Consider the following 22,662-nt stretch of genomic DNA (forward strand, 5'->3'; position numbering starts at 1 on the left):
AGAAATCGCTGTTGTATTCCTTTGCTCTTTCAAGATTACATGAAAGTGTCAAGTAAAACCTTTCAAATATTTTTATTAGTGCATTTATCACCATCAAACCTCTGCACATTTTGTCTTACGGTTTTTATGCTTGTTTATTCTGTATGAGGCAAAGACACACAAGTCATGCTTTGGTCACTTTTGAAGATTATTTTATCATGACTATCAGTTGCTGGCATACAGATCAGAGGATCAGTGAAGTGACTACTTTATGAATTTAATCCAAGCATTAAAATGTTTTTCAACTTTGTCAGAGACCAAAGCTTCAACTATTCCTCATATGGTGGCTAAAGTATTCAATTTTCTCTTAGCCCTGCTACGAGGCAATTGTGCATTCTGAAACCTGCAGCAAAAGTAACAAATCACAGAAAACATGCCTACGTATTCCTGTCATAGTAAATGTGACCCATGTTTTCATGGCTCGTTTTCATATTTAGGACTCAAGAAGTTCAGTCTTTAAAAGGTATGCGAATCTATCTTCTACTCTAGCCAGAGTAGTTGATCATTGTATCTCCTCTATTTAAACACTGACATTGTAAGACCAATTATTTTTTTTATATTCTTCTTACTATAAATCGGTTGCCTGTCAAAGAGATCCTCATAGTATTCTGAAAGCATTTTATATATAGTGAATGCTCTAAAGAGGTTTTGTCTTGCAGATGCTGCTAAATTTGCATAAGAAGAGTTGGATGGAAGGTTTGACACTTCAGGACTACAGTGAACATTGCAAACTCAATGAAACAGTAGTAAAGGAGATGTTAGAATTAGCTAAGAATTATAACAAGGTATTCATGTCCCATAATGATACTATAACTGTAGCTGTGTTTATGAAGTGAAGAAAATAGTTGCTTAATTTCAGAAGGAATTGATTATCACAAGCTTTGTGCAGAATGACTGTAATTCACTTTAATCAGCTACGTATGGTTTCTGGGTGAAGTTGCCAGATTAGCTCCTCAGGAATTGCCACCAGACTTTTTGCCCTAAACTTTTGTCAAAATGTTTTGTTACATACTTTGCTTTGAAGTGTGAGTAATCATATCGATTTTGTATTTTTACTTGGTGATGAGAATATAAGATTTCTCTAGATCAAAATTAGCAGTTAGTTTTATTTTTCAATCCTTCAGTCAAGGACTATTTGATCACTGTAGCAGAGTAAAGGTTATCTATCTGTATCAGTCTGGTAATAGGCTGTAAGTATTTAGAACACATTCCAGAGCCCAATTCAATGTTCTGTTCAGATAAGAAATTTGTTATGGTGGTGTAAGTAAGAGGAATTACAGCTACTTGTACTGTTTTAATACTGACGCACTTAGAAATATTTCTTACAAATACTAGATCTCAACAAGCATTCTGTGAATAGTAATCATGTCAGTATTTCTTAACAAGTGGGGTTTTTTTGACTCCTTAGAAGTCCTTAAAACCAAAATTCAGTATTACATTCACTAGTTAAGTTAGTGGATGAACTTTATGAAGACACTGTATTTGAAGGCAACATAACAGCATCAAAATATATTAAAATAAATTACTTTAGCAGGACAAAAATTTACTGAGATCAAATCTCCGGTAGTTGTAACCGTGTCAATAATGTTGGGTTTGGTTCTGTTTTACTATTTTAACCGTTTTCATCAATCTTTAACTATGGATACCGCTCATTTAAGATTTTTCCTTAATAACATTTTGGTGACTATCTGATAATAAAACCATTCATAAGTATTTGCCTTGATCTTTTGCACTAACACTCAGTAATTAAAACCATGTCTGCTGAAAAGCTGAAGTACCTTTCCTTTTGACTTTCTGAAATGTGTTGCTGTTTGATTTTTTTTCCTTTTCTTTTTTTTTTTTTTTTTCTTTTTTTTTAAAGAACAGAATTGTATTTTGAGAATCTGTGGCTTGGGGAAAAAAGTAAACGAAATCTGAAACACTGACCTTTTCTGTGTTTCTTTCACAGGCTGTTGAAGAAGAAGATAAGATGACACCTGAACAGCTGGCAATAAAAAATGTTGGCAAGCAGGTGAGGTGTGATGAATTAGAGTGAGGTGGAATGATATGCTTCGTTCATTCTAAATACTAATTTTTTACATGCTCATAGGTAATTTTAGTTCTATGTGCATGATATTCTTAATGCTTCAAATAATAAATTTATTTTTGTTGGAGGTTGTGCAAGGAACAGGGCCTTTGACTGTAGGTAATTGGCAGAATATCTGCAAGCTGTGTTCTGCGTGTGTTTTTATTATATGCTGAGGAGCAGTGTTGAAATTCAGTAGTTTCCCTTTTCCTTCTTCATTTGTTGTAACTTCTTCTAAGAGATGTAGAGATATCCAAGTCTGTGTCAGAGAGACCCAAACTGTGGGGACACTTAAAAAATGGTGGTCATGAAAACCGAGGTAGGGGGGGTGTTTGTACATTATCGTGGCTGAAGAGCCAGCTCACCCCTGTCTTCAGTTCATGAACACACTGTCAACGCTTAGCTCTCAGACACACTTGGCAGGTGTCCTGAGTTCCTTTGTATTCCTGTTTGAGGAAGACTGTTTAGGACCACAGCTGAAACCAAAAATACCCATTCAATTCACTCCATCCCTTTGCAGTATTAGGATATGATGTCTTTTTAAGGACTCAATAAAAAACTATTTCTACGTTTGATTTCAACATAAAGATTGAGGAACTGTGCTCTTATGAGCAAGAGGAGAGCAGAGAAAATTTGTAAGAGCTTGTGTTCAAGAAGGGCAATGGAAATAAGAAATAGCTTTTAAAATATCTAGCCTGTCCTTAAAGAACCAGTACTTACTGTATTGCTAGCAGCAGTAGAAGAATTCAAAAAATTCTGCATTGCTCTTATGTGTCAGCTTGTAGCAGCAATGTCATAACACATCTGCACTATTGTTCAGTCACTCGTATTTCTGTAGCATTCAGAACAATGGAGTTTATGCACACCTACACATACATAAATATATACATATAAAATATGTAAGAAGGGTTGTATTTTAAGGGTTATGATGTCATCTCAAACAGAACTTGTGCTTCACTAGTTGTTACGCATACGTGAAAAAAACTATTTTGATACGGTTCTCCAAAAAGAATTTTTTTCCTGATAAAATTGTTAAGTTTTCTTTAAATTAAAAAAATGGTTCAGTGAAGTAATTTTCAAGTGGGGTTTTTTGTGCAGCTTAGATAAAAAAGATTTGTAAACAAGCAGCCACTCACAATAGGGATACCTTTGTTATTAGGTGTATAATTTGTTAGGAACAGACAGAATATTGGAGAACTGTCTGATCTTTGAAATGGAGTTTTTTAAGAAGGGCAGCATACATGGATTCAGTAGCACTCTTGTATATAAATTTAGATGGGTTCATTACATTTTGACAATAATTCCGTCTTTTAAAGAAGTTACAATTCCCATGCATGATTGTCTTCCATATTTTAATTTCTTTACACATAAGAATTACTACAATAATACTATAGTAAAGCTTAGACATATTTTTGAGGTATTCCTGATATTTTTGCAGTATTTGGAGATTACTTATTTCAGATCAGTGGTGAAACTGAAGAAGTGCATGGGTATGATTTTCAACCAGAAATAATCTTATTGTTGCATGCAGATGCCCACAAATGCCTACATCAATTGAGTAATAGTGTGTGGGGATATGTATTTTCAGAAAACTGTTCAGGCTTAACATTCAATTCCTAAGAGCATTTGAACATTGTTCATGTTTCATGTTTTTATGGGTATAGATACAGTAATTTCCTTGAAGTCAACACAACTATTCAAAGACTGTGTTAGATAATACTTGAATCTTTGCAGGATTAGACACACATTTGTGCAAAGATATGAAAAGAAATTTCAATGTACCAGGAGTAAGATTAAAATATTTGCTTTAGTGAGATGTATAGTAAAATTTACATGTTGCTGATTTTTGTCCTTAAAATTAACCCACTAACTAACTAAGCTGCCACGGTTACTCTTGATATGCTGGATAGAAATTTACTTCCTAAACCTATCCTCAACGTAACTGTTAGTATGAATTAATAAAATTTTGTTCATGGAAATTCAGTCATTTGCTAGGACTTCCTAGAATGGAAAATCTGGGAGCATTACTGGCCTGTGTTCATTAACTCACGGACGTCTTAAATAGACTCGAAGTAAATGAAATCTTTCGGAGATGTGTTTCAGTCATTCTTCTCATGGCATCCTTTGTATTTCAGGACCCTAAACGTCATTTAGAAGAGCATGTGGATGTGCTGATGACCTCAAACATTGTCCAGTGTTTAGCTGCTATGTTGGATACAGTTGTATTTAAATAACTGATTTACTGTTTGTGATACTTTGTGTATATTTGTTTATTGTTACTAATACTCACAAAACAGAGACTGTTGAGGCTCTATTTGATTAAACGGAGACATCTGACTTCATTTGCAATGTAAGTGCAGCACTATAACACCTCTCAGTCTCTAATTGTGCATTTGCTTCAGTTTCTTTATGTCAGGGCCCTCACAGATTCCAAAACATTCAAGAACACAAGTGGGAAAAAATGTAGTACTTTCTCATTTAATATTTGGGGGGAGGGGGGGGAAATCAGTAGTACATATATATTTTGATTGTTGCAACATAATAAAAATACATTTAAAAATCTGTCTTAAGTTCTGGTCAGTGTTTTTTGAGAAAGGACAACAGGAATTAACAAACTAGAAAAAGTGTTAGTAAACATTTGTTTCTGCCCACTGTAAAACTACTGAGATACTAATTGCTAGGAAAGCAAAAATTCTCTACTGGAATTTGGCTCCCATAGATTACTAGTTACTCTCATCAAGATTAAAACAAAAAAATCATAGTGCTGAATTCTGAGGATGTAAAACCAAAAATGCTGAAAATTCCTCTCTCAGTTCCCTTTGAATATTATTCAAACCCTAATATCTACACAAGACAACTGACCTTAAGGAAATTAATTCAGCTGCTGATAACTGAATCACAGAACTCTCACAAGCGGTGTCATAAATAGCAGTATTCTGAGAATAAACATTAAAGTGACAGAGGCTGTTCTAGGTTAGATGAAGCCACCCTCCTCTGAGAGAGTGTACATGAGATGTCCATTAATATAAATATATGGAAAGAGTCCCAGCTCGAATATGACATTTGAAACCATTTCCACTGACTGAAGAGGGAAAAACTTGCAGGAAGGCAGGTGGTTTGACTGCTTAGTTTGAAACAGGCAAACCCAAATATCTGGGTTTGGGGTGTGACTCTGGGTTTTGGGCAGGGACTGATAAGAATTTTTTGTTAGGGTTCTTTTTTTCAGATGTTGGATGCTGCTTAGGCTGATTTCATTCTTTTGTCTGAGCAGAAGTTTTCTTTCTACTGTTGTTTTTTTTTTGTTTGTTTTTTGTTTTTTTTTTTAATAGCAACAGTAGTGGTAGGCAAATATTTCAAAACTATCTACATCTCTTGTTGAAGATAATTTTTTAAAAATTGACTTATTATTTACTACATACTAAGGAAATAACCCATAAAATTGTCTTATTTTCCAGTTTACACCAATATTTACTTACACTTTGCCATTCAAATATTTTTCTTTTGTTTGAAATTTCTTATTGAGGTCTTTTAATTTACTATTTTAGACTAACTCTCTCTCAAAGTATATTTAGCGTGCACTTACTTCAGAGGGAAACATGCAGATTTTTGCAGCTGCCCTCCTTATGGCCTTCCCTCTGCCCCCACAGTAGGCAGTGGAATATCAGACTGGGAAAATGGAGACATACCAAAGCACATTTGCCTGCATGTAGTTAAATGGAAGTTCTTTCTGGAGATTCCCACTGCAAACCTGCGGGTGCTTGAGGAGGGCTGCATTCGGGCCTCACCGTCGTGGTGTGCGCACGTCCGGGGCGAGATGGGGCAGGAGCCGGGTGAGGGACCTGCCCTGGGGCGCGTCTGCCAGGGGGGCTCTGCATCCCTGCCGCTCTCTACTCCCACACACACGTGTAACACCACGAGGGAGACAGAGTTTGGCAGGTCGTGGGTAACATGGCACTGCAGAACAGGAGAGGAGCTAGCGCAGTGCTGCAGTGTATACATGCGTGAGAGGCTGGTGTAAGCAGGGAGACAAACCAGTGAGTCTTTCATATACTAAATTAATTTTGACAAATGTACATCTTGCAGAGGGTAGCTGAAGGGAGTCTGTTGGCGACGCAGATCTCCCGTAGTAGAAGCTTGTGCTGTGGTACTCTGCTTTCTATTCACTCCTCGGTTTAACTTGGAGGCACAATTTTCCGTTTACCAAGATGTTGCATGAATAATAAAAAGGCAGGTTTTTGGGTCACCCTTCCTTAATTTTGTCCAGTGCTTTAGGAGCCACACAGAGGATTTGGAAGAATTGCGTGTATGCCGTAACCTGAAAAGCAGCAGCCCATATACGACGTTGGAGGAAGAAAGAGATTTTTCAAGCAGCCACCTTCTGAGCCTCCAGCCGCAATGGAGCAGACCTTCATTAGCAGCATGACCCCTCGTCACCTGTCAGCGCGAAGGACGGGCATATTGTATTAGCAAACCTCACTCCTTTCTATGACGATTCTGTAACACCACCTGCCATTGCATATCCCCCCTATTATACCAGTTTAGGAGTTGTGCACTGAAGATTTTTGGCATATATTAGCACTTCCATGTGATTGGCAGTATACCACTGAATTCATTGCAGCTCTGCATCTATATGGCTGTAGCTCTGTAATTCAGGGCAGCGTTTCTGAGGGCTTATCTGCATTTTGGTCCATCTCCTGCCTATGTAAGTCCGTTACCGTTCTGTTCCTGCAAACAGGGAAAAGGAAGGGTGAGCACTGGTGAAACAAGTGTCAGAAACATTAGTTAGAACTGATAATAATGAAGCTGTTTTCTTAACACTGAAAGAAGGTGGTGTATGGAAAGTTGCATGCGCTGAACTGCTCGAGTAGAACGGTGAACTGCTTGCTCTTCGCTTCATGAATTATCTTATTAGAATAATTTCCTTGTAGAGAGTGTGCGTATGTCAGCATCTATGAAATACCAAATAACCGAAGTAGCTCATGGTTAAGCATCAGAAAAATAAATGGCCACGGGGTATGAGAGCATTGAAATACACATTCTGACAGGTCATCCTGGTTCTTGTCTTCTCTGGATGTGAGTTTACAAAGTTTCGGCCTGGCTTCAGGCAGTTATGCGGTGGTTCAGTTTTATTATCTGGTTCAGACTATATTATCTGTCAGTGAAATTTGAAGCTGGCTGCTGATGTCACCTGGGAAGAGATGTGGTCTGTAAAATACCTGAAGTCCAAACCACTAAGGGGACAACACTAAGAAAAATGGAACAGGAGAGCTTCTGCCTGGTCAAAAAAAACCCACAAAAAAACCGAAAAACAAACCCCGTGCTTATAAAGTCTCAGGCAAGCTTCCCTAGGAAGAGAAACCGAGAGTGATGCTTGGCAAAGGCGGGGTGGCGAGCGTGCCCCCTGAACTCTTCGGGCGCATCTTCGCGCCTCGGAGGGTCCCGCTCTCCGTAGCCCGAGGCTCGGCCGGGCGCAGCACGGGAGCCCGGCCGGGCCGGGCCGGTCCCTCCGCTCACGGGGAGTGCCCGCAGCCCCCGCCCGCCCGGCAGCGCAGCCCGGGCCGCGGCTCCCGGGAGCGCCCCCGGGCAGAGGCTGCCGGCGGCTCCTGCCGCAGCACCGCCACGGTTTGGGTTTCTCAGCTCCGATCGACCCCGCGGACGCGGCGGGCCGCGGCCCCTGGCAAGGGTGCTACCGAAAATCTGCCCCTCCCGAGAGCTGCCCGCGGGACCGAGTCACTGAGGGAAAGCAGGCACCGAGAGGAAGGCAAGCCGGAGACGGATGGGGAGGTGGACACCTTCCACGCTGTTTTTCCGATTATCTCCGGCATTACGGCTCCCAGATAAAATATTTATTTACTAAAGAACCCGTAAACATCGCGGCAAATACATTAGGGCACTTCGGCTGCGGGGCTTATGATTATTTCAGAAGTTAAAAGAGATGATACGCGGCCGCTGTCAGCGGGGACGGAGGGTTGTATTTTCCCCGCGAAAGGGGCACGGGTGGGAAGGGTGGGGGCGATGCGCCGGGGATCGCGCGGTAGGGCCGGGGGAGAGAGACTGCGCCCCGCTGGGGACAAACCGCGGGGGTGAGCTGAGGGCAGCGGCCGCCCAGCCCCGCGCTCCCCTCGCAATCGCTCCCCAAAGCGCCCAGGACCCGCTCTCCTCCCTGACGCACAAAGGTGGGGTACACGCGCGCAATATTTGGGGAATCGCAGGGTTCGGATTTATCTTCCAGCCGTAATCCAAAAAAAAAAAAAAAAAAAAGCTAGAAAGGTCACATAATAATGAGCTCTCACAGCAAACACACTCTTCCCTTCCCCCTTTCCATTCCTTCTATCTCACAATAAAATCATCTCCTTCAATTTGCCATGATCGTCGCGACCAGGAGCCAGGTGATTATCCTAATTAATGTCTATCTAATTAAATTACTGTCAGCTGTTAACCAATGGCAGAAGCCGTTTCATCCTCTCCACAAGCAGCAAGATCAAAAGTGAGTCTTTCCTGATTGCTGCATAGTGTCAATTGGCCAATCTCTTCTCCCTGGGAAGGGAGGAAAAAAAAAAAAAAAAAAAAAAAAAAAAAAAAAAAAAAAAAAAAAAAAAAAAAGTAAATCAAACGTTTGGGATGCATTTGGTAGATGAAGTGCTTTCTGCCTAGTGTGGGTCCCAGGATGTGTAGCTTCTGATACTAAGAAGCCCTTTCAGATCCAGGGACTGAAGGGTTATTACTGTGGTGCTAGAGCTATGCAGCTGGAGCATTGTCTTTCTCCCTCTATCATGCTCTCCAAGAAATTTCTCAATGTGAGCAGCAGTTACCCACATGCAGGCGGATCTGAGCTTGCCTTGCATGATCATCCCATTATCTCGACCACTGACAACCTGGAGAGAAGTTCACCTTTGAAAAAAATTACCAGGGGGATGACGAATCAGTCAGATACAGACAATTTTCCTGACTCCAAGGACACACCAGGGGACGTCCAGAGAAATAAACTCTCTCCCGTCTTGGACGGGGTCTCTGAGCTTCGTCACAGTTTCGATGGATCTGCTGCAGATCGCTATCTGCTCTCTCAGTCCAGCCAGCCCCAGTCTGCTGCCTCTGCTCCTAGTACCATGTTCCCTTATCCCAGCCAGCATGGACCTGCACACCCAGCCTTCTCCATCGCCAGTCCCAGCCGCTACATGGCTCATCATCCTGTGATCACCAACGGAGCTTATAACAGCCTCCTGTCCAACTCTTCTCCGCAAGGCTACCCCACGGCGGGCTACCCGTACCCCCAGCAGTATGGCCATTCCTACCAGGGGGCACCTTTCTACCAGTTCTCCTCCACCCAGCCGGGGCTGGTTCCCGGCAAGGCTCAGGTCTACCTGTGCAACAGGCCACTCTGGCTGAAATTTCACCGGCACCAGACGGAGATGATCATCACGAAGCAGGGAAGGTAAGCCACCGCGCGGACCTTTCCGGGTGTCGGGGCTGAGCCGCGGACTTCTCCGGGGGAGCCGCCCGGAGCCTCCGTCGCCCCGGCGGAGCAGTCCCCCCATCACCGGGGCTCCTGCCCGGGTGGCCGGGAGCTCCGGTGAGGATCCCCGCCGGGGCAGCCCTCTCTGCCTTCCCGCAAATTCCCGCGCCCGTTGCCCTCATCCTTTCCCCTCGGAAAGCTCGACGCTCCGGGGAGGGGGCTTCTTTTGATTTTTATTTCCCGGTCGCTATCGGGAGCCGTGAGGATAAAGCACAACGCTGGTTGCTCCGCGTGTGCCCGTCGCTGCCCGTGGCTTGCTTTCCTTCTTCCCTTTATTTTTTTTTTTTCCCTTTTTTTTTCTTCTATTTTTTTTCTATTTTTTTTTTTTTTTTTTTATAGGCGCATGTTCCCTTTCCTAAGCTTTAATATTTCTGGTCTCGACCCTACGGCTCACTACAATATTTTTGTGGATGTAATTTTGGCGGATCCCAATCACTGGAGATTTCAGGGAGGCAAATGGGTTCCTTGCGGCAAGGCGGACACCAATGTACAAGGCAAGTTCCTCCAATTAACACTTTTCCAGACACATATGTAGGTGAGAATGATTAATTAATGCCTTTGCGGGCTGGCTGTGGCGACTTCTTAAACGCAAATGGGCCAACGATGATATTTTTTTTTAAGAAAAAAAGGGAAAAAAAAGGAGGGTGGAGGAGAAAGTAAAAGGTGTTCGGAAAAAGCTGTTTTAATCCTTTTCGTTTAAAATGAAGAGAGTTTGGGGAGTAAAATGTTGGCCACTTAACGGGGTCATTCGCCCTCGTGTGCGGATGCAGCGGCAGAACCGGGGTACAGGCGAGAACTGTGATGTGGTTGTGTTTTTTGTCGTTTTGCTTAGGAAACCGGGTGTATATGCATCCCGACTCCCCCAACACGGGAGCCCACTGGATGCGTCAGGAAATCTCCTTTGGGAAACTAAAACTTACAAACAATAAAGGAGCATCAAACAACAACGGGCAGGTCAGTGGCAGAACGCAGACACTGCCAGAATGATTTTTATTTCTTCAGTTAAAATCTTATTATTTCCGAAAGGACATGTATTTTTTTTTTTTCCTAGATGGTGTAGTTAGGTGAAAATAAAAGGGGGGGGGGGGGGGGGTGAGGGGTGGTGAGAAAGTCCTCACATTTTATTTTGCCGCGGGCCTCGTCGGCCCTGAGCGCGTTGCCCGAGCTGACACCGCTGTCCGGTGCGGCCGGGGAAGTCCGCAAGCGTCCCGGGGAGGCGGCGGCCAGCGGGCATCGCTCTCCTCGTCCTTCTAGCTCTAATTTCTTCTTTTCTTCCCGCGTCCCCCTCCCTCCTTTTGCCATGCCTGACAGATGGTGGTTTTGCAGTCCCTTCACAAGTACCAACCTCGCTTGCATGTGGTGGAGGTGAACGAAGACGGGACGGAGGATACCAACCAGCCGGGCAGAGTTCAGACATTCACGTTCCCCGAGACGCAGTTCATCGCCGTCACTGCCTACCAAAACACCGATGTAAAGAGCTCCCTGGTTTATTCCCCTCGCGGTCCCCCGCTCCCCGCAAGGCAGCCCACCGGGGACTTGCCCGGCTGCTGCCCACCCTCCCCCGGGTCTCCGGCGCCGGGAGATGGGGCTCCCTGTCCCCCACTTGGTGCCAGCCCTCCCTGGCCGTCCTGAGGGCGGCCGCAGCCGCTCGGGCCGCCTTCGCCTCAGGAGCCCCCTCCGGGTGCCCGCAGCGGCATCGCCCTCCCCGCCAGGACGGGCGCGGTCCTGCCCCTCTGCCCGGGGCTGGGCCCTGGCCCGCGGCGTTTATCTCCCGGTCGGAAACAGCTTAGTTAGCTGTTAAGCTGTTAGCTTAAGCTTTAAGTCTGCAAAGATCAATTAACATCCTCATTGATTGCGCCGGGGGTGACGGAACAACTTCCTCAAATTAAAAGCTCGTTAATGCCTGGATGCGTTTCGGAGTGGTCTGGCTTTGCTACAGACTGGTGCCCCCTTTTCAAATGACATATGTTCAGTCCACATTCTCGCTTTAATTATTTTGCTCGATGCAAATGCAAACTCCTAGTTACCGTTCTGCGGTACGTTTTGCCTAATTTCTGGATATCAGTATATCCATACCCATGCACTAAGATTGCTGAACACGTCTCAAAATATGGGGTTAAATACTGAATTTTTTCGTGGTTTTACAACAACGTAAATCTTAAAATTAGACTGTGATTTCTATAAGCATACCAGAGCTTATTTCTCACGATTTAAAGGCAGTATGATTGACTAGAGTAAAGCTTGATCCTTTAAAAACGTGTTGGCTGCAGTGGGGTATATTTTTCAGGCTTTCACAACGTGTGCTCTGCTCCTCTCTTTCCCTAGATCACACAGCTGAAAATAGATCACAACCCTTTCGCAAAAGGATTCCGAGACAATTATGACACGTAAGTAAACCGGATTTTTACTACCCTTCTGCCGGCTGCGCACACATGTCAAAGGGGGGAGATTTAGGATGAGGGCTGGCTCTTTTCACACCGAGATGGGTAATGTCAGGCTTCTCCGGAGCCCTCCGAGAGGGAAGCACACACTAGCTCCGGCACAGGGGCCGTCCCTGCGGCGAGGCCCTGCGCAGCCCTGAGGCCGCATCCGCGTCTGGGGCCGCGCTGCCCGCACCCGACTCCTCATCTCGCTTTGGCACTCGCGGCGGTTTTGTGGTTGGTTTTTCCTGGCACGTATCTTGGCGTCTCTCTCCAAGCTTCCGTTTCACTTGCGCGTGAGGGCTCCGAAAGAAGCACCCGAGCAGCAGGGGCTCAGTCCCCGCCAACCCGCCGGGTCTGCATCGTTCTGAGGTCCACAGAGCGGGCCTCCGGAGGGAAATGCCTTCGTCTTGTTTTATGCTTCGCCGGGGTTGAATTTTTTTTCCCCCCCTTCTCCTTTCTGAGTGGAGCTAAAGCCTCTGAAGTTTTAATCACGGTGTGTCCCCGTTCCGCCTCTGCCCCTTCGCCTCGGAGGCGTTCCCAGCGGTCTGACCCTCCGGCCTCGACGCCCTTGCCACAGGCGGCTGGTGCCCCTCCGACCGCGGCTCCGGGGAGCGTCAGCTCCGGGGAGCATCAACACCGGGTCCCTGCTGCCTTTCGCGGCCCTCGGCACAAAAACGAGGATATCCCGGCCTGCAGGCCCTGCGGACAGGCTTCCCCTGGCCCGGGGTACGACCCTCCCGGCAACACCCTGCCCGGCTCGGGGCAGCGGGAGGTGGCGGCCGCTGCGCCGCCCACACACCCGGAGAAGCAGACGACAGGGATGCCGCCTGTCCCGCTGCTAGCTCTGTCTGTAGGACGGGCACCTGGCTTTGAGGAGGAAAACCTTTTTCCTCTCTGAACTGTGGTGGGGAGCGGCCTCACTTGGCCTCCGGCGCCTCATCCCGTGCGTATCTCAAGAGCCTGCTCCGAGCCGGACCGCGGTCCGGCAGCCAGCAGCAGCAGCCTTCCAGGGCAAGGGTGGAAACCGCACCGAGAGCTCGGGTAGTGCGAGAGGGGCCCGGGGCCGAGCTCCAGCTCTCCCCAGGGAACAGCATGTGGTGCGGCCACTCTCCCTCAAGGGCAGGGGTCGCCGAGGCTGTGTCGGGGAGCAGGTCCGCCACCGGGCAGGCGGCGGCCGTCCCTGGTGCCACTGAGGGCGACAGCCGAGCCTGCCCGCTCTCAGGGAGCTCTGCGAGAGTATGTATGGCCTTAAGAAAGGCTGCATGGCCTTTGGCCCCAGCCGAAAGTGCTTTTCTAGTTTTGACAGGAAAAAAAACTTTATAGGGCGTCACTTGAAAGGAGACGGGGGGAGGGGGAAGCTTCAATGTTGTCTAGCACGTCGAATTTGTTTAAGGGCCAAGTTTATTTTGGATAAGAAATTCCAGGAGGCGTGGAGGGTTAATTAAAGCACAGTTTTAGCCTGAATTAAATACAGATAGTAGTTATTCATCCATTAAAGTTTTTATAATCGCAAATTGCAGCCCAGCATGGGAGAATTATATATAGGCCAAGCAGGGAACACTGGAAGTGTCTGGCTTTACATTTCCTACAGTAGGTGTTTAAAGATTAGCTTAATTTAAACTCAGTAAAATGTTGATGGTTCGTCTGTGACTCCCAATAATAAGTGTTAAACAGCCGATAGAATTCCGTAGTCTGCCACTCATGCTGTTCGCGGCAAGTGACCGGGCTGCCTGTTGCGCATGTGGTGGGACCGGTCAACTTGTCACCGCGCGGGATTCCACGCCTTTGGGCTGTGGGTTCGGACCGGAGAGAGGAATCTCAGCCCGGCCAAGGAATGGCCAACCGGTTCCGAAAGATTTGTTCTCCACGCTTGCCCCACGTCTCTCCTCTTCCCCGTTCAAGGCCCTCGGCTCAGCTGATGCCGGAGGCCGAGCCCGGAGAGGAGCGCAGGCTCCCGGGCCGGGCCGGAGCGCGCTGGGACGGCGCCGTCCCGTTCGTCCCCCGAGGGCCGCGTTCGGCCGGGTGCCGCGCCGAGGAGGGCGCCGGGCTGCGGCGGACACCCAGCTCTCTCCCCTTCTCTTGGGCAGGATCTACACGGGCTGCGACATGGACCGGCTGACGCCTTCCCCCAACGACTCGCCCCGCTCGCAGATCGTGCCCGGGGCCCGCTACGCCATGGCCGGCTCCTTCCTCCAGGACCAGTTTGTGAGTAACTACGCCAAGTCCCGCTTCCACCCCGGGGCAGGAGCCGGCCCGGGGCCCGGCGCCGACCGCAGCGTGCCCCACACCAACGGGCTGCTCTCCCCACAGCAAGCCGAGGACCCCGGGGCCCCCTCGCCGCAGCGCTGGTTCGTCGCCCCCGCCAACAACCGCCTCGACTTCGCCGCCTCCGCCTACGACACGGCCACCGACTTCGCCGGCAACGCGGCCACGCTGCTGTCCTACGCGGCCGCGGGCGTCAAGGCGCTGCCGCTGCAGGCGGCCGGCTGCGCCGGGCGGCCGCTGGGCTACTACGCCGACCCCTCGGGCTGGGGGGCCCGCAGCCCCCCGCAGTACTGCAGCAAGTCGGGCTCCGTGCTCTCCTGCTGGCCCAACAGCGCGGCGGCGGCGCGCATGGCCGCCGGCAACCCCTACCTGGGGGAGGAGGCGGAGAGCCTGGCCCCCGAGCGGTCCCCCTTGCCGGGCGCCGAGGACTCCAAGCCCAAAGATTTGTCCGACTCCAGCTGGATCGAGACGCCGTCGTCCATTAAGTCCATCGACTCCTCCGATTCTGGGATTTACGAGCAGGCCAAAAGGAGGCGGATCTCCCCCTCGGACACCCCGGTATCCGAGAGCTCCTCGCCCCTCAAGAGCGAGGTGCTTACCCAGCGGGACTGCGAAAAGACCTGCGCCAAGGACATCGGCTATTACGGCTTCTACTCGCACAGCTAGGCGCGGCCGCCGGCCCGCCGTCCTTTTGCACAATAACTCCGCGTTAGCGCACTGACCCCCGCCCCTAGCTGCCCCATCCGTGCCCCGGCCCGGCCCGGCCCGGCCCGGCCCCGCTCGGCTCGGCAGGGAGGCGGGCTGAGCCGCGGCCGCCGCCGCCTCCCCGCCCCGCTCCGCTCCGCTCCCCGCCCGGCCCGGTCCGGCGGCGCCCCGGGGGCGCGGGGGGCACTGCCGCACCGAAACCCACTGATCAGTAGGATGCTTAGACTCTCAAACCGTACAGCGCTTCCTTCCTTTCACCACGGATGGATTCTAGGGGAAACAGTAATAGTGGGGAAAACAGCCTGTGAAATGCCTGTACATAGTATTTATTTTATTGTAACAGATTACTTTTCTTTGGTTCGGTTTATTTATTATTTGTTTGGATTTTTTTTGTTTTGTTTTGTTTTCATTGTTAAGTCACAAAACTTAGATCCTGTTTAAATTTCTTTACCCCATTCCCCGCTCTTTGCTCCCTCTTCCTCGTGCCCCTCCCCAGGTAAACACTCTTCCTATATGCCTCTGGAAATGTCAGTGGTCCATAGCTGTAGCAGAGGGTAATGGGTTTCTCACTTTCTCTCCAATTCCTCGCATGAAATAATTACGTGGTGCCCTGGGCTAACGCAGCTAAGGAATAGCTCAGCCTTCCCTTCAAAAGAACAGGAATACATCTCATAGGAAAGTCGATTAAAGGAGCATAACGGCTTCTGGAACCAAAATTAACTGCCTCTTATTTTTCTTTGAAAGGAGTAACTCGAGATCAGCAATATTATTATTTTTGTGGAATCTCCCTTCTCCTACCCCCAAGTGCCAAATCCATTACTGGTCCCCGCAGGTGCCAAATATGCTAACAAACTATTTTCAAATTTCTTTGCAGTTCCCCCCTCTTTTCTTTATATTGCTGTAAATCTTTGTAATGGATAATTAAAAAAAAAAAAAAAAAGAAAAAAAAGAAAAAAAGAAAAAAAAAAAGAAAAAATGATATAGACGACTTAATTGTTGGTAACCATAGTGTAGTCCAGTGAAGATGAGTTGTGAGTTGTATATTTTACTGCATTTAGTTTTGGAATTGACTTTTTCATAAAGTAGCTAACTGAGATCTGACTTCCTGGGGAATAAAATGCACATCGAAAATAAGAGTGATCATTCTTGTAAACCTCTTAATATACTATTGAAGGAGAAGTAATATTGAAGAACTCCCCCCCGGCGAAGCAGAATAAGTCTTCGAATTTTGAGTAGCAAATCTATAAAATTAACGCATTTTTTATATGGAAGAAAAAAAAAAAATTACGAACTGAAATATGCATCAGGCTAAATATTCAGTCTAGATTACACTCGATGGGGAAATTTCCTAATAGAAATTCAGGGTCATAAACGTGTGTATATTTTTGACTCTTCTGTAAATCGAATGTTGTGATTTTTATATTTGTTCTGTTACGTCTGTGGAACTGAATAATTTATACCAGTACATGCTCCATTGAGAAATGTTTCGGTTTTTGCCCGTTTGTATCGTCTGTGTATAACAAGTAAAATAAACCTGGCAAAACGTTAACGTCGTGTTGGAAAAAGCACATCGCCGACTTGCAAGTGCGGGATCGGGTGGGACCAAGGGGAAGAGGCCGGCGGATTCTCCCGCTCTCGGCCCGCCGCGAGGCTCTGGAGCGGGAGTCCCGCCGCTGCTCTCCCTGACGGAGCTGCTCCGCTTGCCCCGCGTTTTCCCTTTTTTTTTTTTTTTTTTTTTTTTTTTTTTTTTTTTTTTTTAGGGGTGGGGTGGGGTGGAAGAGCGTAGGGGACAGTGCTTACACCGCGTGGCCAAGCGTGGAGGTTTGCAGTCTGTGGAAGAGGGAGATGAAACCCCGTCGGTTTTGAGAGGTTTATAATTATCCCTGTGTTTGATGCTCAAAAACCCTGACAGCGCTTCGCAGGCGGGAGAGGCGCCTGGCGCGGGGCGGGGGGTGCCATCGCTGGCGGAGCACAGGCGAGGGACACAACGCTGCCAGCCCGCGGCCTCCCCTCGCCTTCCCAGGGCGTGGGCTGCCCTGGCGGGGCCCCGCAGTGCCCCCGGGGCGGGCGGCTTTTCTGGGAAGCAGCTTGCCCAGTGCGCGGAGCGGTGCCCCCGGTCCTGCAGCACTGCTTCTCCCTCTGCGACCTCCCCGGGACTCTGTCCCCTTGAGAGACAATCACCTGTGGGCTTTAGGACAGGCGCCGGCCCGGTACCTGCGTGGACCGAGTCCGCAGAGGCTGGGGGGCAGCAGGCCGGGTTTACTCTTGATTCCGCGGCGGGGTGAGCGCTGCGTGGAGCCGTCAAGAGTATTCCGTCCTGCCGCGGAATTGACGGGAGGCACCTGAGCGCCCCAGCTGCGTTCCGTCCCCTCCACCCCCGCCAAGGTGCGGGGCCCTGCGCACCCAAGCGCCTCCGCCGCCCTCGTGGGGCCCGCGGCCGCCGACCCGCGCCGGCTGCGGGGATCGCCGCCCGCCCCGCGCTGCCGTCGGGCTCAAGGCCTTGCCCCTCCACCCCACCCGGAGAGGGGCCGTGGGGGCAGCGCCCCCCGGGACCGCCCCTGGGAGAAGCGCGGGCGGTGCGCGCCTTTCCCCAGCCGCCTCTTCCCCAGCGGCGGGGGCCGGGCGCCGCACGCGTCCCCCCGCGCAGCGCCCGCACCTCTCCGCCTCCGGCCGGCCCCGGCTGCCCCCTCAGCGGCGCCGTGAGAGGCTGTCCCGGGGCTCCCCGCACCCTAAATAACCCACGGCGTGTTCCCGGCCCTCCTTCGCCGCTCTCGGCCGGCAAAAGCCGCCCCCTTTCCCCGCGCCGCTGCCGGCCCCGCAGAGGGCAAAGGGAGCGGCCCGAGGAGCCGCGGCGTGCCCCGCCCGCCTCCCCTCGACCCCCTGTGCCGGTTCTGCTGCCCGCCGGGCAGTCACCCTTGCAGACCGCTCCTCAGAGAGGTTCCGCCAGGTTTCATTTAGCGGGGGTTATCCAGCGGGTCTGGAACAAATGCGTAACGTGTGACAGGTCTGAACAAAATTCTTTCCTGTGCGTGAGTGGTTGATGTTATTCCATAACTATTTCGACAGGATAGTTCCATAACTATTTGTGCAAGAGACTGGAAGAGATAAGGGCTGCAGAAGTTAAACAGGCTATTTCCTGTCGGTAGGTCACTTTATTGCTGTTATAATTTTTTAGAATATTATTTTTAGAGGTGCACCTCTATATCTGCTAAACGTATGTTTACCAACCCATTAAAGTGTTTGCGTTTACCGAGGAGCGAATGCCCGGGTTTTGACCCGGTGTGTTTAAATTGAAGCGTGTGCAGTTTAGTTGAAGCAAACCCCCTTGTATGAATTTGTTAGAACAGCAATTAATTGAGTGAATTTTACGTGTAGTTTGTATTATTGTTCTAGGCATGCTGAATGGGTTTTAATTTAATTATTGTGTAAAGTAATCTATTTAATTGCCCTTCCTTTATTTAATATCGTGCAAAATCAAGCTTTAGTCTGTAGAAAGTAATTAGAAGTTCCTATTGGTAATACCTTCTATGATGTTTCGCATTAATACTATATCAAATGTAATACAGTGATTTACGCTCTACAGATTTTGCACGAGTACGCTATGCATATTTGATGACACATTGCATATTTTAACAAGGTTTTTAATGACTGATTGAAATGTTTGCTAAGATATTTTTTAAGAGCTGGAGGAGAAATGGTTGTGGAAAATGTGTGTAATAGAATAGTGATAAGGATGGGAGGGTTTTGATTGACAGTATGAGGAAGCAGATGGATGACTAGGTAGGTCAGAGGTAAAGATGCCTTTGACAGCTTTTTAAGTTCCTTTGGCCATTTTGGTCCAATGAATCATGCAAAACATGTGTACATTACCAAACTGATGTCTCTGCATCGTTTACTGTTGGAATCCTCATCTTTTCAAACCCACCCTAACCTTCTTTCATCACCACTTGACGTGCTATGTCTAAACTAGATTGCAAGATCCTAAGAAGGCAAGAATCTGTCTTGTATTACTTGTCAGCATTAAAAAAAAAAAAAAGAAAAAAAAAGAAAAAAAATTAGGGGGAAAAAAAATCATGTAAACCTATGGAGCTAGAAGAACAACTGTGACAGATTGGCAGAATAGGCGTAAGGTGGGACACGTTCTTCTTAATTTTCACTGTCTGGTCATCACTCCCCTCCCCTAGGTAGTGCTCAAGGGAGATGTGATGAACAATGATTTTTCTTTTTTTATTTCCCCAAATGGCATAATCTGAATTTTCATAAGTCTGATAAGAGACCTAATTGCATAATTTTCCTTTTAACATTATGCAGTGAGTGCTGTTGCTATAGTTAAAATGGTTTTCATTGCAGTCTGTTTTTTCAGGTGCTTTGCAAGTCCCTCACAAATTACTTTGTCAACTATGCTCTGATTTTTCCCTGTAAAAAGGTTACTGTTTTTGGAAGTCTTATTTAAATTGCACAGGACAATTTTAAAATCTCTGTGATACAAAAAAAGAATGTGTGTGTATTGGGAAAAGCAGAAAGAAAGAATTTTGCATGAAAATACACTTTCCAGGTATGTTCTGTGCACAATGGACACAAGTTTTCATTCCAAGTATTAAAACTTGTCATAAATGTGGTTTTCAGTGGGGAATGTGTCACTTGCTAGGATACGGGGGCAAAGTCAAAGAAAAAAAATATTGAAACAGCAGAGTGATAAGCAGAGGGAAGGCAGCAGACTGTTTGCCTTCGGTACCCAGCTCTTTCCAGATAATATATTTGTGGTAGGTCTAGAGAGCCACACAGCTTACTGGTAACGTTTCATGCTTTCATCAGAATGTGTATTATTCTGGAAATGCAAACAAAAGCATCGTTTATTTCATAGCATAGTCCCTTGAAAGCTGCCTGTTTGTTCAAATACCAGTGTCTGAAAAATATCCAGATATTGTTTGAAATATATATATATATATATTTAACTTTTAAATTTTTGAGCATATGTAATATTTTACTTCTTGGATGTAGAATAATTATGAATCCATTAGAATCCAAGGCTGCCATTGCTGATTAGATGCAACTTTTGCCCTTATAAAATATATTACCCAATAAAACCTGTGATGTTTTATTCATGTTATCATTGTGATTTGTCATAGTTGCAGTGTTTCTAATTCTAAGGGGCTATATGATTATGAATGAACTTCTTGGTCTTAAGATGACTTTTTAGGCCTTTTTTTTATTTTGTTTTTTGAAACTGAAGGCAAAAAAAGATGAAAACCTTCAGATACTTCTGTTTAAAACTGTCTATCCTATTACACGGATATTAAGCTTTAAACAAGAAACAGCTGGTAATGACTTTGAATCTGTTTTATGAGACATTTTAGGTAAAATGTTGATAGCTTGTAAATGTGTATTTCTGCCTTAGTCTCTGATCGTGCATACAAGTTCATATGTGTGAACAACGTAAAGTAAGAGGTCAGTCCTACAAAGACTATTCACTTGTCTAAAAATTCACAGACATAAATGTTTTCAGGATCAAGGCCTTTTTCAATAATTGTGATAGTCGTGTACCTTGAAGTGACTGACTGATTTAAGATACACTTAATAATTTGATTTTTTTTTAATATAGCAGAAACATTGATGAGTTACCAAAGCACATCATCCAAGCTCCCACTTCAGTCATTTAAAATATAATTTTTTGGCTTGTTTGGGTAATTTTTTTTTTTTGACTGACGGTACTGGCACATAAATTAAACTTTCTAAAAGTCATGTCAATTTCTGTGGGCCATGCTATGGAATTCAGTTTCGTAAGTACGTTTTTTTCTTTAACCATATTTAGTTACAAATTGGCTGCTTTTCTTTATCCAGAAAGCAGATAATGGTCTGGGACTAAAGGGTGAAAGAGCAACACGGATATTTTGAGTTGAGAGAAATTTTATGCTGCTGAAAGGTGTCCTAGTTTAGACGAAGACACCCACCCACCCACTAAGAATTAAACTGAAATCATAAATGTAAGCTAAAAAATATATTTTATAATTGATCGACACCCCGATTAAAGCTTATTTCCCTTCGTGGAAATGTTTGCTGCCACATTTTTGACTTCCAACTCAAAATATCGGGGTTGCTCTGTCACCCTTCAGTCCCAGACCTCCTGCTGGAGACACTGCAGAAACACGGTGGTTGCTGCGTGGCCCTGGGGACAGCTGTGGCCCATCCTGCCTTGTCTGGGAAGCCCACTCGAGGGCCGGGCAGGGGCACCTCCTGTCTCGCCTCTCGCTCTGCCACCGGTGCCTGCGCGTCACTGGGATCCGTGGAGCGGTGACACAGAGCAAGAGCCGCTCCTCACGCCGCGTCCCCCCTCGGCAAACCCTCGAGGCATCTCCCCTCTCCCCACAGGCCCGCTGCTTTCCCACTATACTTCTAAAGCATGAGGGGTTTGTACATGGGTGTTACTCTAAGTTTTATGTAAGCTCGCTGCTGGAAGCTCAGTTAACCTTAGGAGAAGGAACCTTTCCCTTGAATTAGGTGCAGGGTACTGGGGAAGAGGTAAAGGGCTTTGCTTTTATTGTCAGTTCCTGACTTTCCTATGGAACCTGTTGTGCGTAAGTGATGAGGGTAGGGACATTTTTCAAAAATCTCCGAGTGGTTTAGTCACCTGTGTTTCGAAATTATGAAAATCTGCTGAAAGAATCTCCAGTGCCTATGGTTCTAAATGACTTTTACATTCCTTACAGTTTAATTCTTGGGCACATCATTGAGCAGTTATTTCAGTTATGCATTGAGGATGGCATTTGTTGCAGAGTTAGGATCAGAATAGCATGGATTAAATCCTCAACTGGTTTATAGTTACACCATTTCATGGTCTTCAGTGGTTCAATACTGCTTTGTATTGAAAAAATGTGATTGTCTCCTCCTGTGGTTTAGATACTATCCAAAGCAGGTGCTGCTTGATGGAAAGGATAGGACCAAGTACAATATGATAGACAAACTGATATACAAATTTGTTTGTCCTGTGGTAAAATAATTATGAAAACATCAATGGATATCTTACTCTACTTACATTTTTGGTTTTCACTGTTTAGATTGTAAGAATAATTGAAGCTACGTTTCTGCTTATTGTCAAAGTTGATTCTGATGATTTAATTGGCTTAATGATGGAATCAAAAGCAATTTGTTTGGTGTGTATAATACAAGAACTTGCTCCCTTTTGGGGACAATATTTAGGCCAGCTATACTCTTTTAACATAAAAGTATTGTTCAGAAATTGAACGGAAAGGAGCTAACCAGGCATTTCAATTCTTCTTGTAAGTGCTTAGGATTTTGTAATGCCCAAATCCTTTTCACCTTCTTTGAAGTGTTATCTAGTGGACCTCATTTTTCCTTTGTGTTAAATACTAAAAAACCCTCTGATGTTAACATTCAGTATTGTATTTTAAAATATTTCTGTGTTTCAGTTGCTGTATTTTCATATACTATTAACTTATAACCTCTTTCTCATCACTATATAAATAAAAATTTTTTTAAATTGTGTTTTTTTTTTTTTAAATCACAAATGGATTCATTCGTATAAGCAGATGTAAACTAAAGTAATGTGAAATGTAATGGCAGAAATGCAATATGGGCCTATAAAAATTATCTTAATTTATTTTAATGGCACGTGAAGGTAAGATTTCCTCAGG

The 22,662-nt window shown here is 46.4% G+C and overlaps 2 protein-coding genes across 3 annotated transcripts in view; both read left to right on the forward strand.

Moving 5' to 3' along the window:
* PSMD14 (proteasome 26S subunit, non-ATPase 14) overlaps positions 1 to 4,668 on the forward strand; it is a 46,480-nt gene extending 41,812 nt beyond the window's left edge. For both annotated transcript variants that reach the window (XM_040069861.2, XM_040069862.2), the window contains 3 exons: positions 699 to 824; positions 1,988 to 2,050; positions 4,240 to 4,668. In XM_040069861.2, the coding sequence (XP_039925795.1) occupies positions 699 to 824; positions 1,988 to 2,050; positions 4,240 to 4,338 (288 nt within the window). In that variant the 3' untranslated portion in view covers positions 4,339 to 4,668. The remainder of the gene's footprint in view (positions 1 to 698; positions 825 to 1,987; positions 2,051 to 4,239) is intronic.
* A 4,176-nt stretch (positions 4,669 to 8,844) lies between these two features.
* On the forward strand, positions 8,845 to 15,039 carry TBR1 (T-box brain transcription factor 1). The gene is made up of 6 exons (XM_040069711.2): positions 8,845 to 9,536; positions 9,957 to 10,111; positions 10,450 to 10,571; positions 10,929 to 11,087; positions 11,943 to 12,004; positions 14,128 to 15,039. Exons 1-6 carry the CDS (start codon positions 8,845 to 8,847, stop codon positions 14,969 to 14,971), a joined length of 2,034 nt encoding a protein of 677 aa, XP_039925645.1. The 3' UTR covers positions 14,972 to 15,039.
* The last annotated feature ends 7,623 nt before the right edge of the window (positions 15,040 to 22,662 follow it).

The sequence above is a fragment of the Hirundo rustica genome, chromosome 7 (assembly GCF_015227805.2).
Source record: "Hirundo rustica isolate bHirRus1 chromosome 7, bHirRus1.pri.v3, whole genome shotgun sequence".
Taxonomy (NCBI): Eukaryota; Metazoa; Chordata; class Aves; order Passeriformes; family Hirundinidae; genus Hirundo; species Hirundo rustica.

Bases quoted from the DNA above. Each gene is read 5' to 3' on its own strand.
- TBR1 (XM_040069711.2), top strand. From the start codon at position 8,845: ATGCAGCTGGAGCATTGTCTTTCTCCCTCTATCATGCTCTCCAAGAAA. The intron at 11,088-11,942 runs GTAAAGAGCTCC...CTCTTTCCCTAG, and splicing joins CTGCCTACCAAAACACCGAT to ATCACACAGCTGAAAATAGA. The intron at 12,005-14,127 runs GTAAGTAAACCG...TCTCTTGGGCAG, and splicing joins TTCCGAGACAATTATGACAC to GATCTACACGGGCTGCGACA.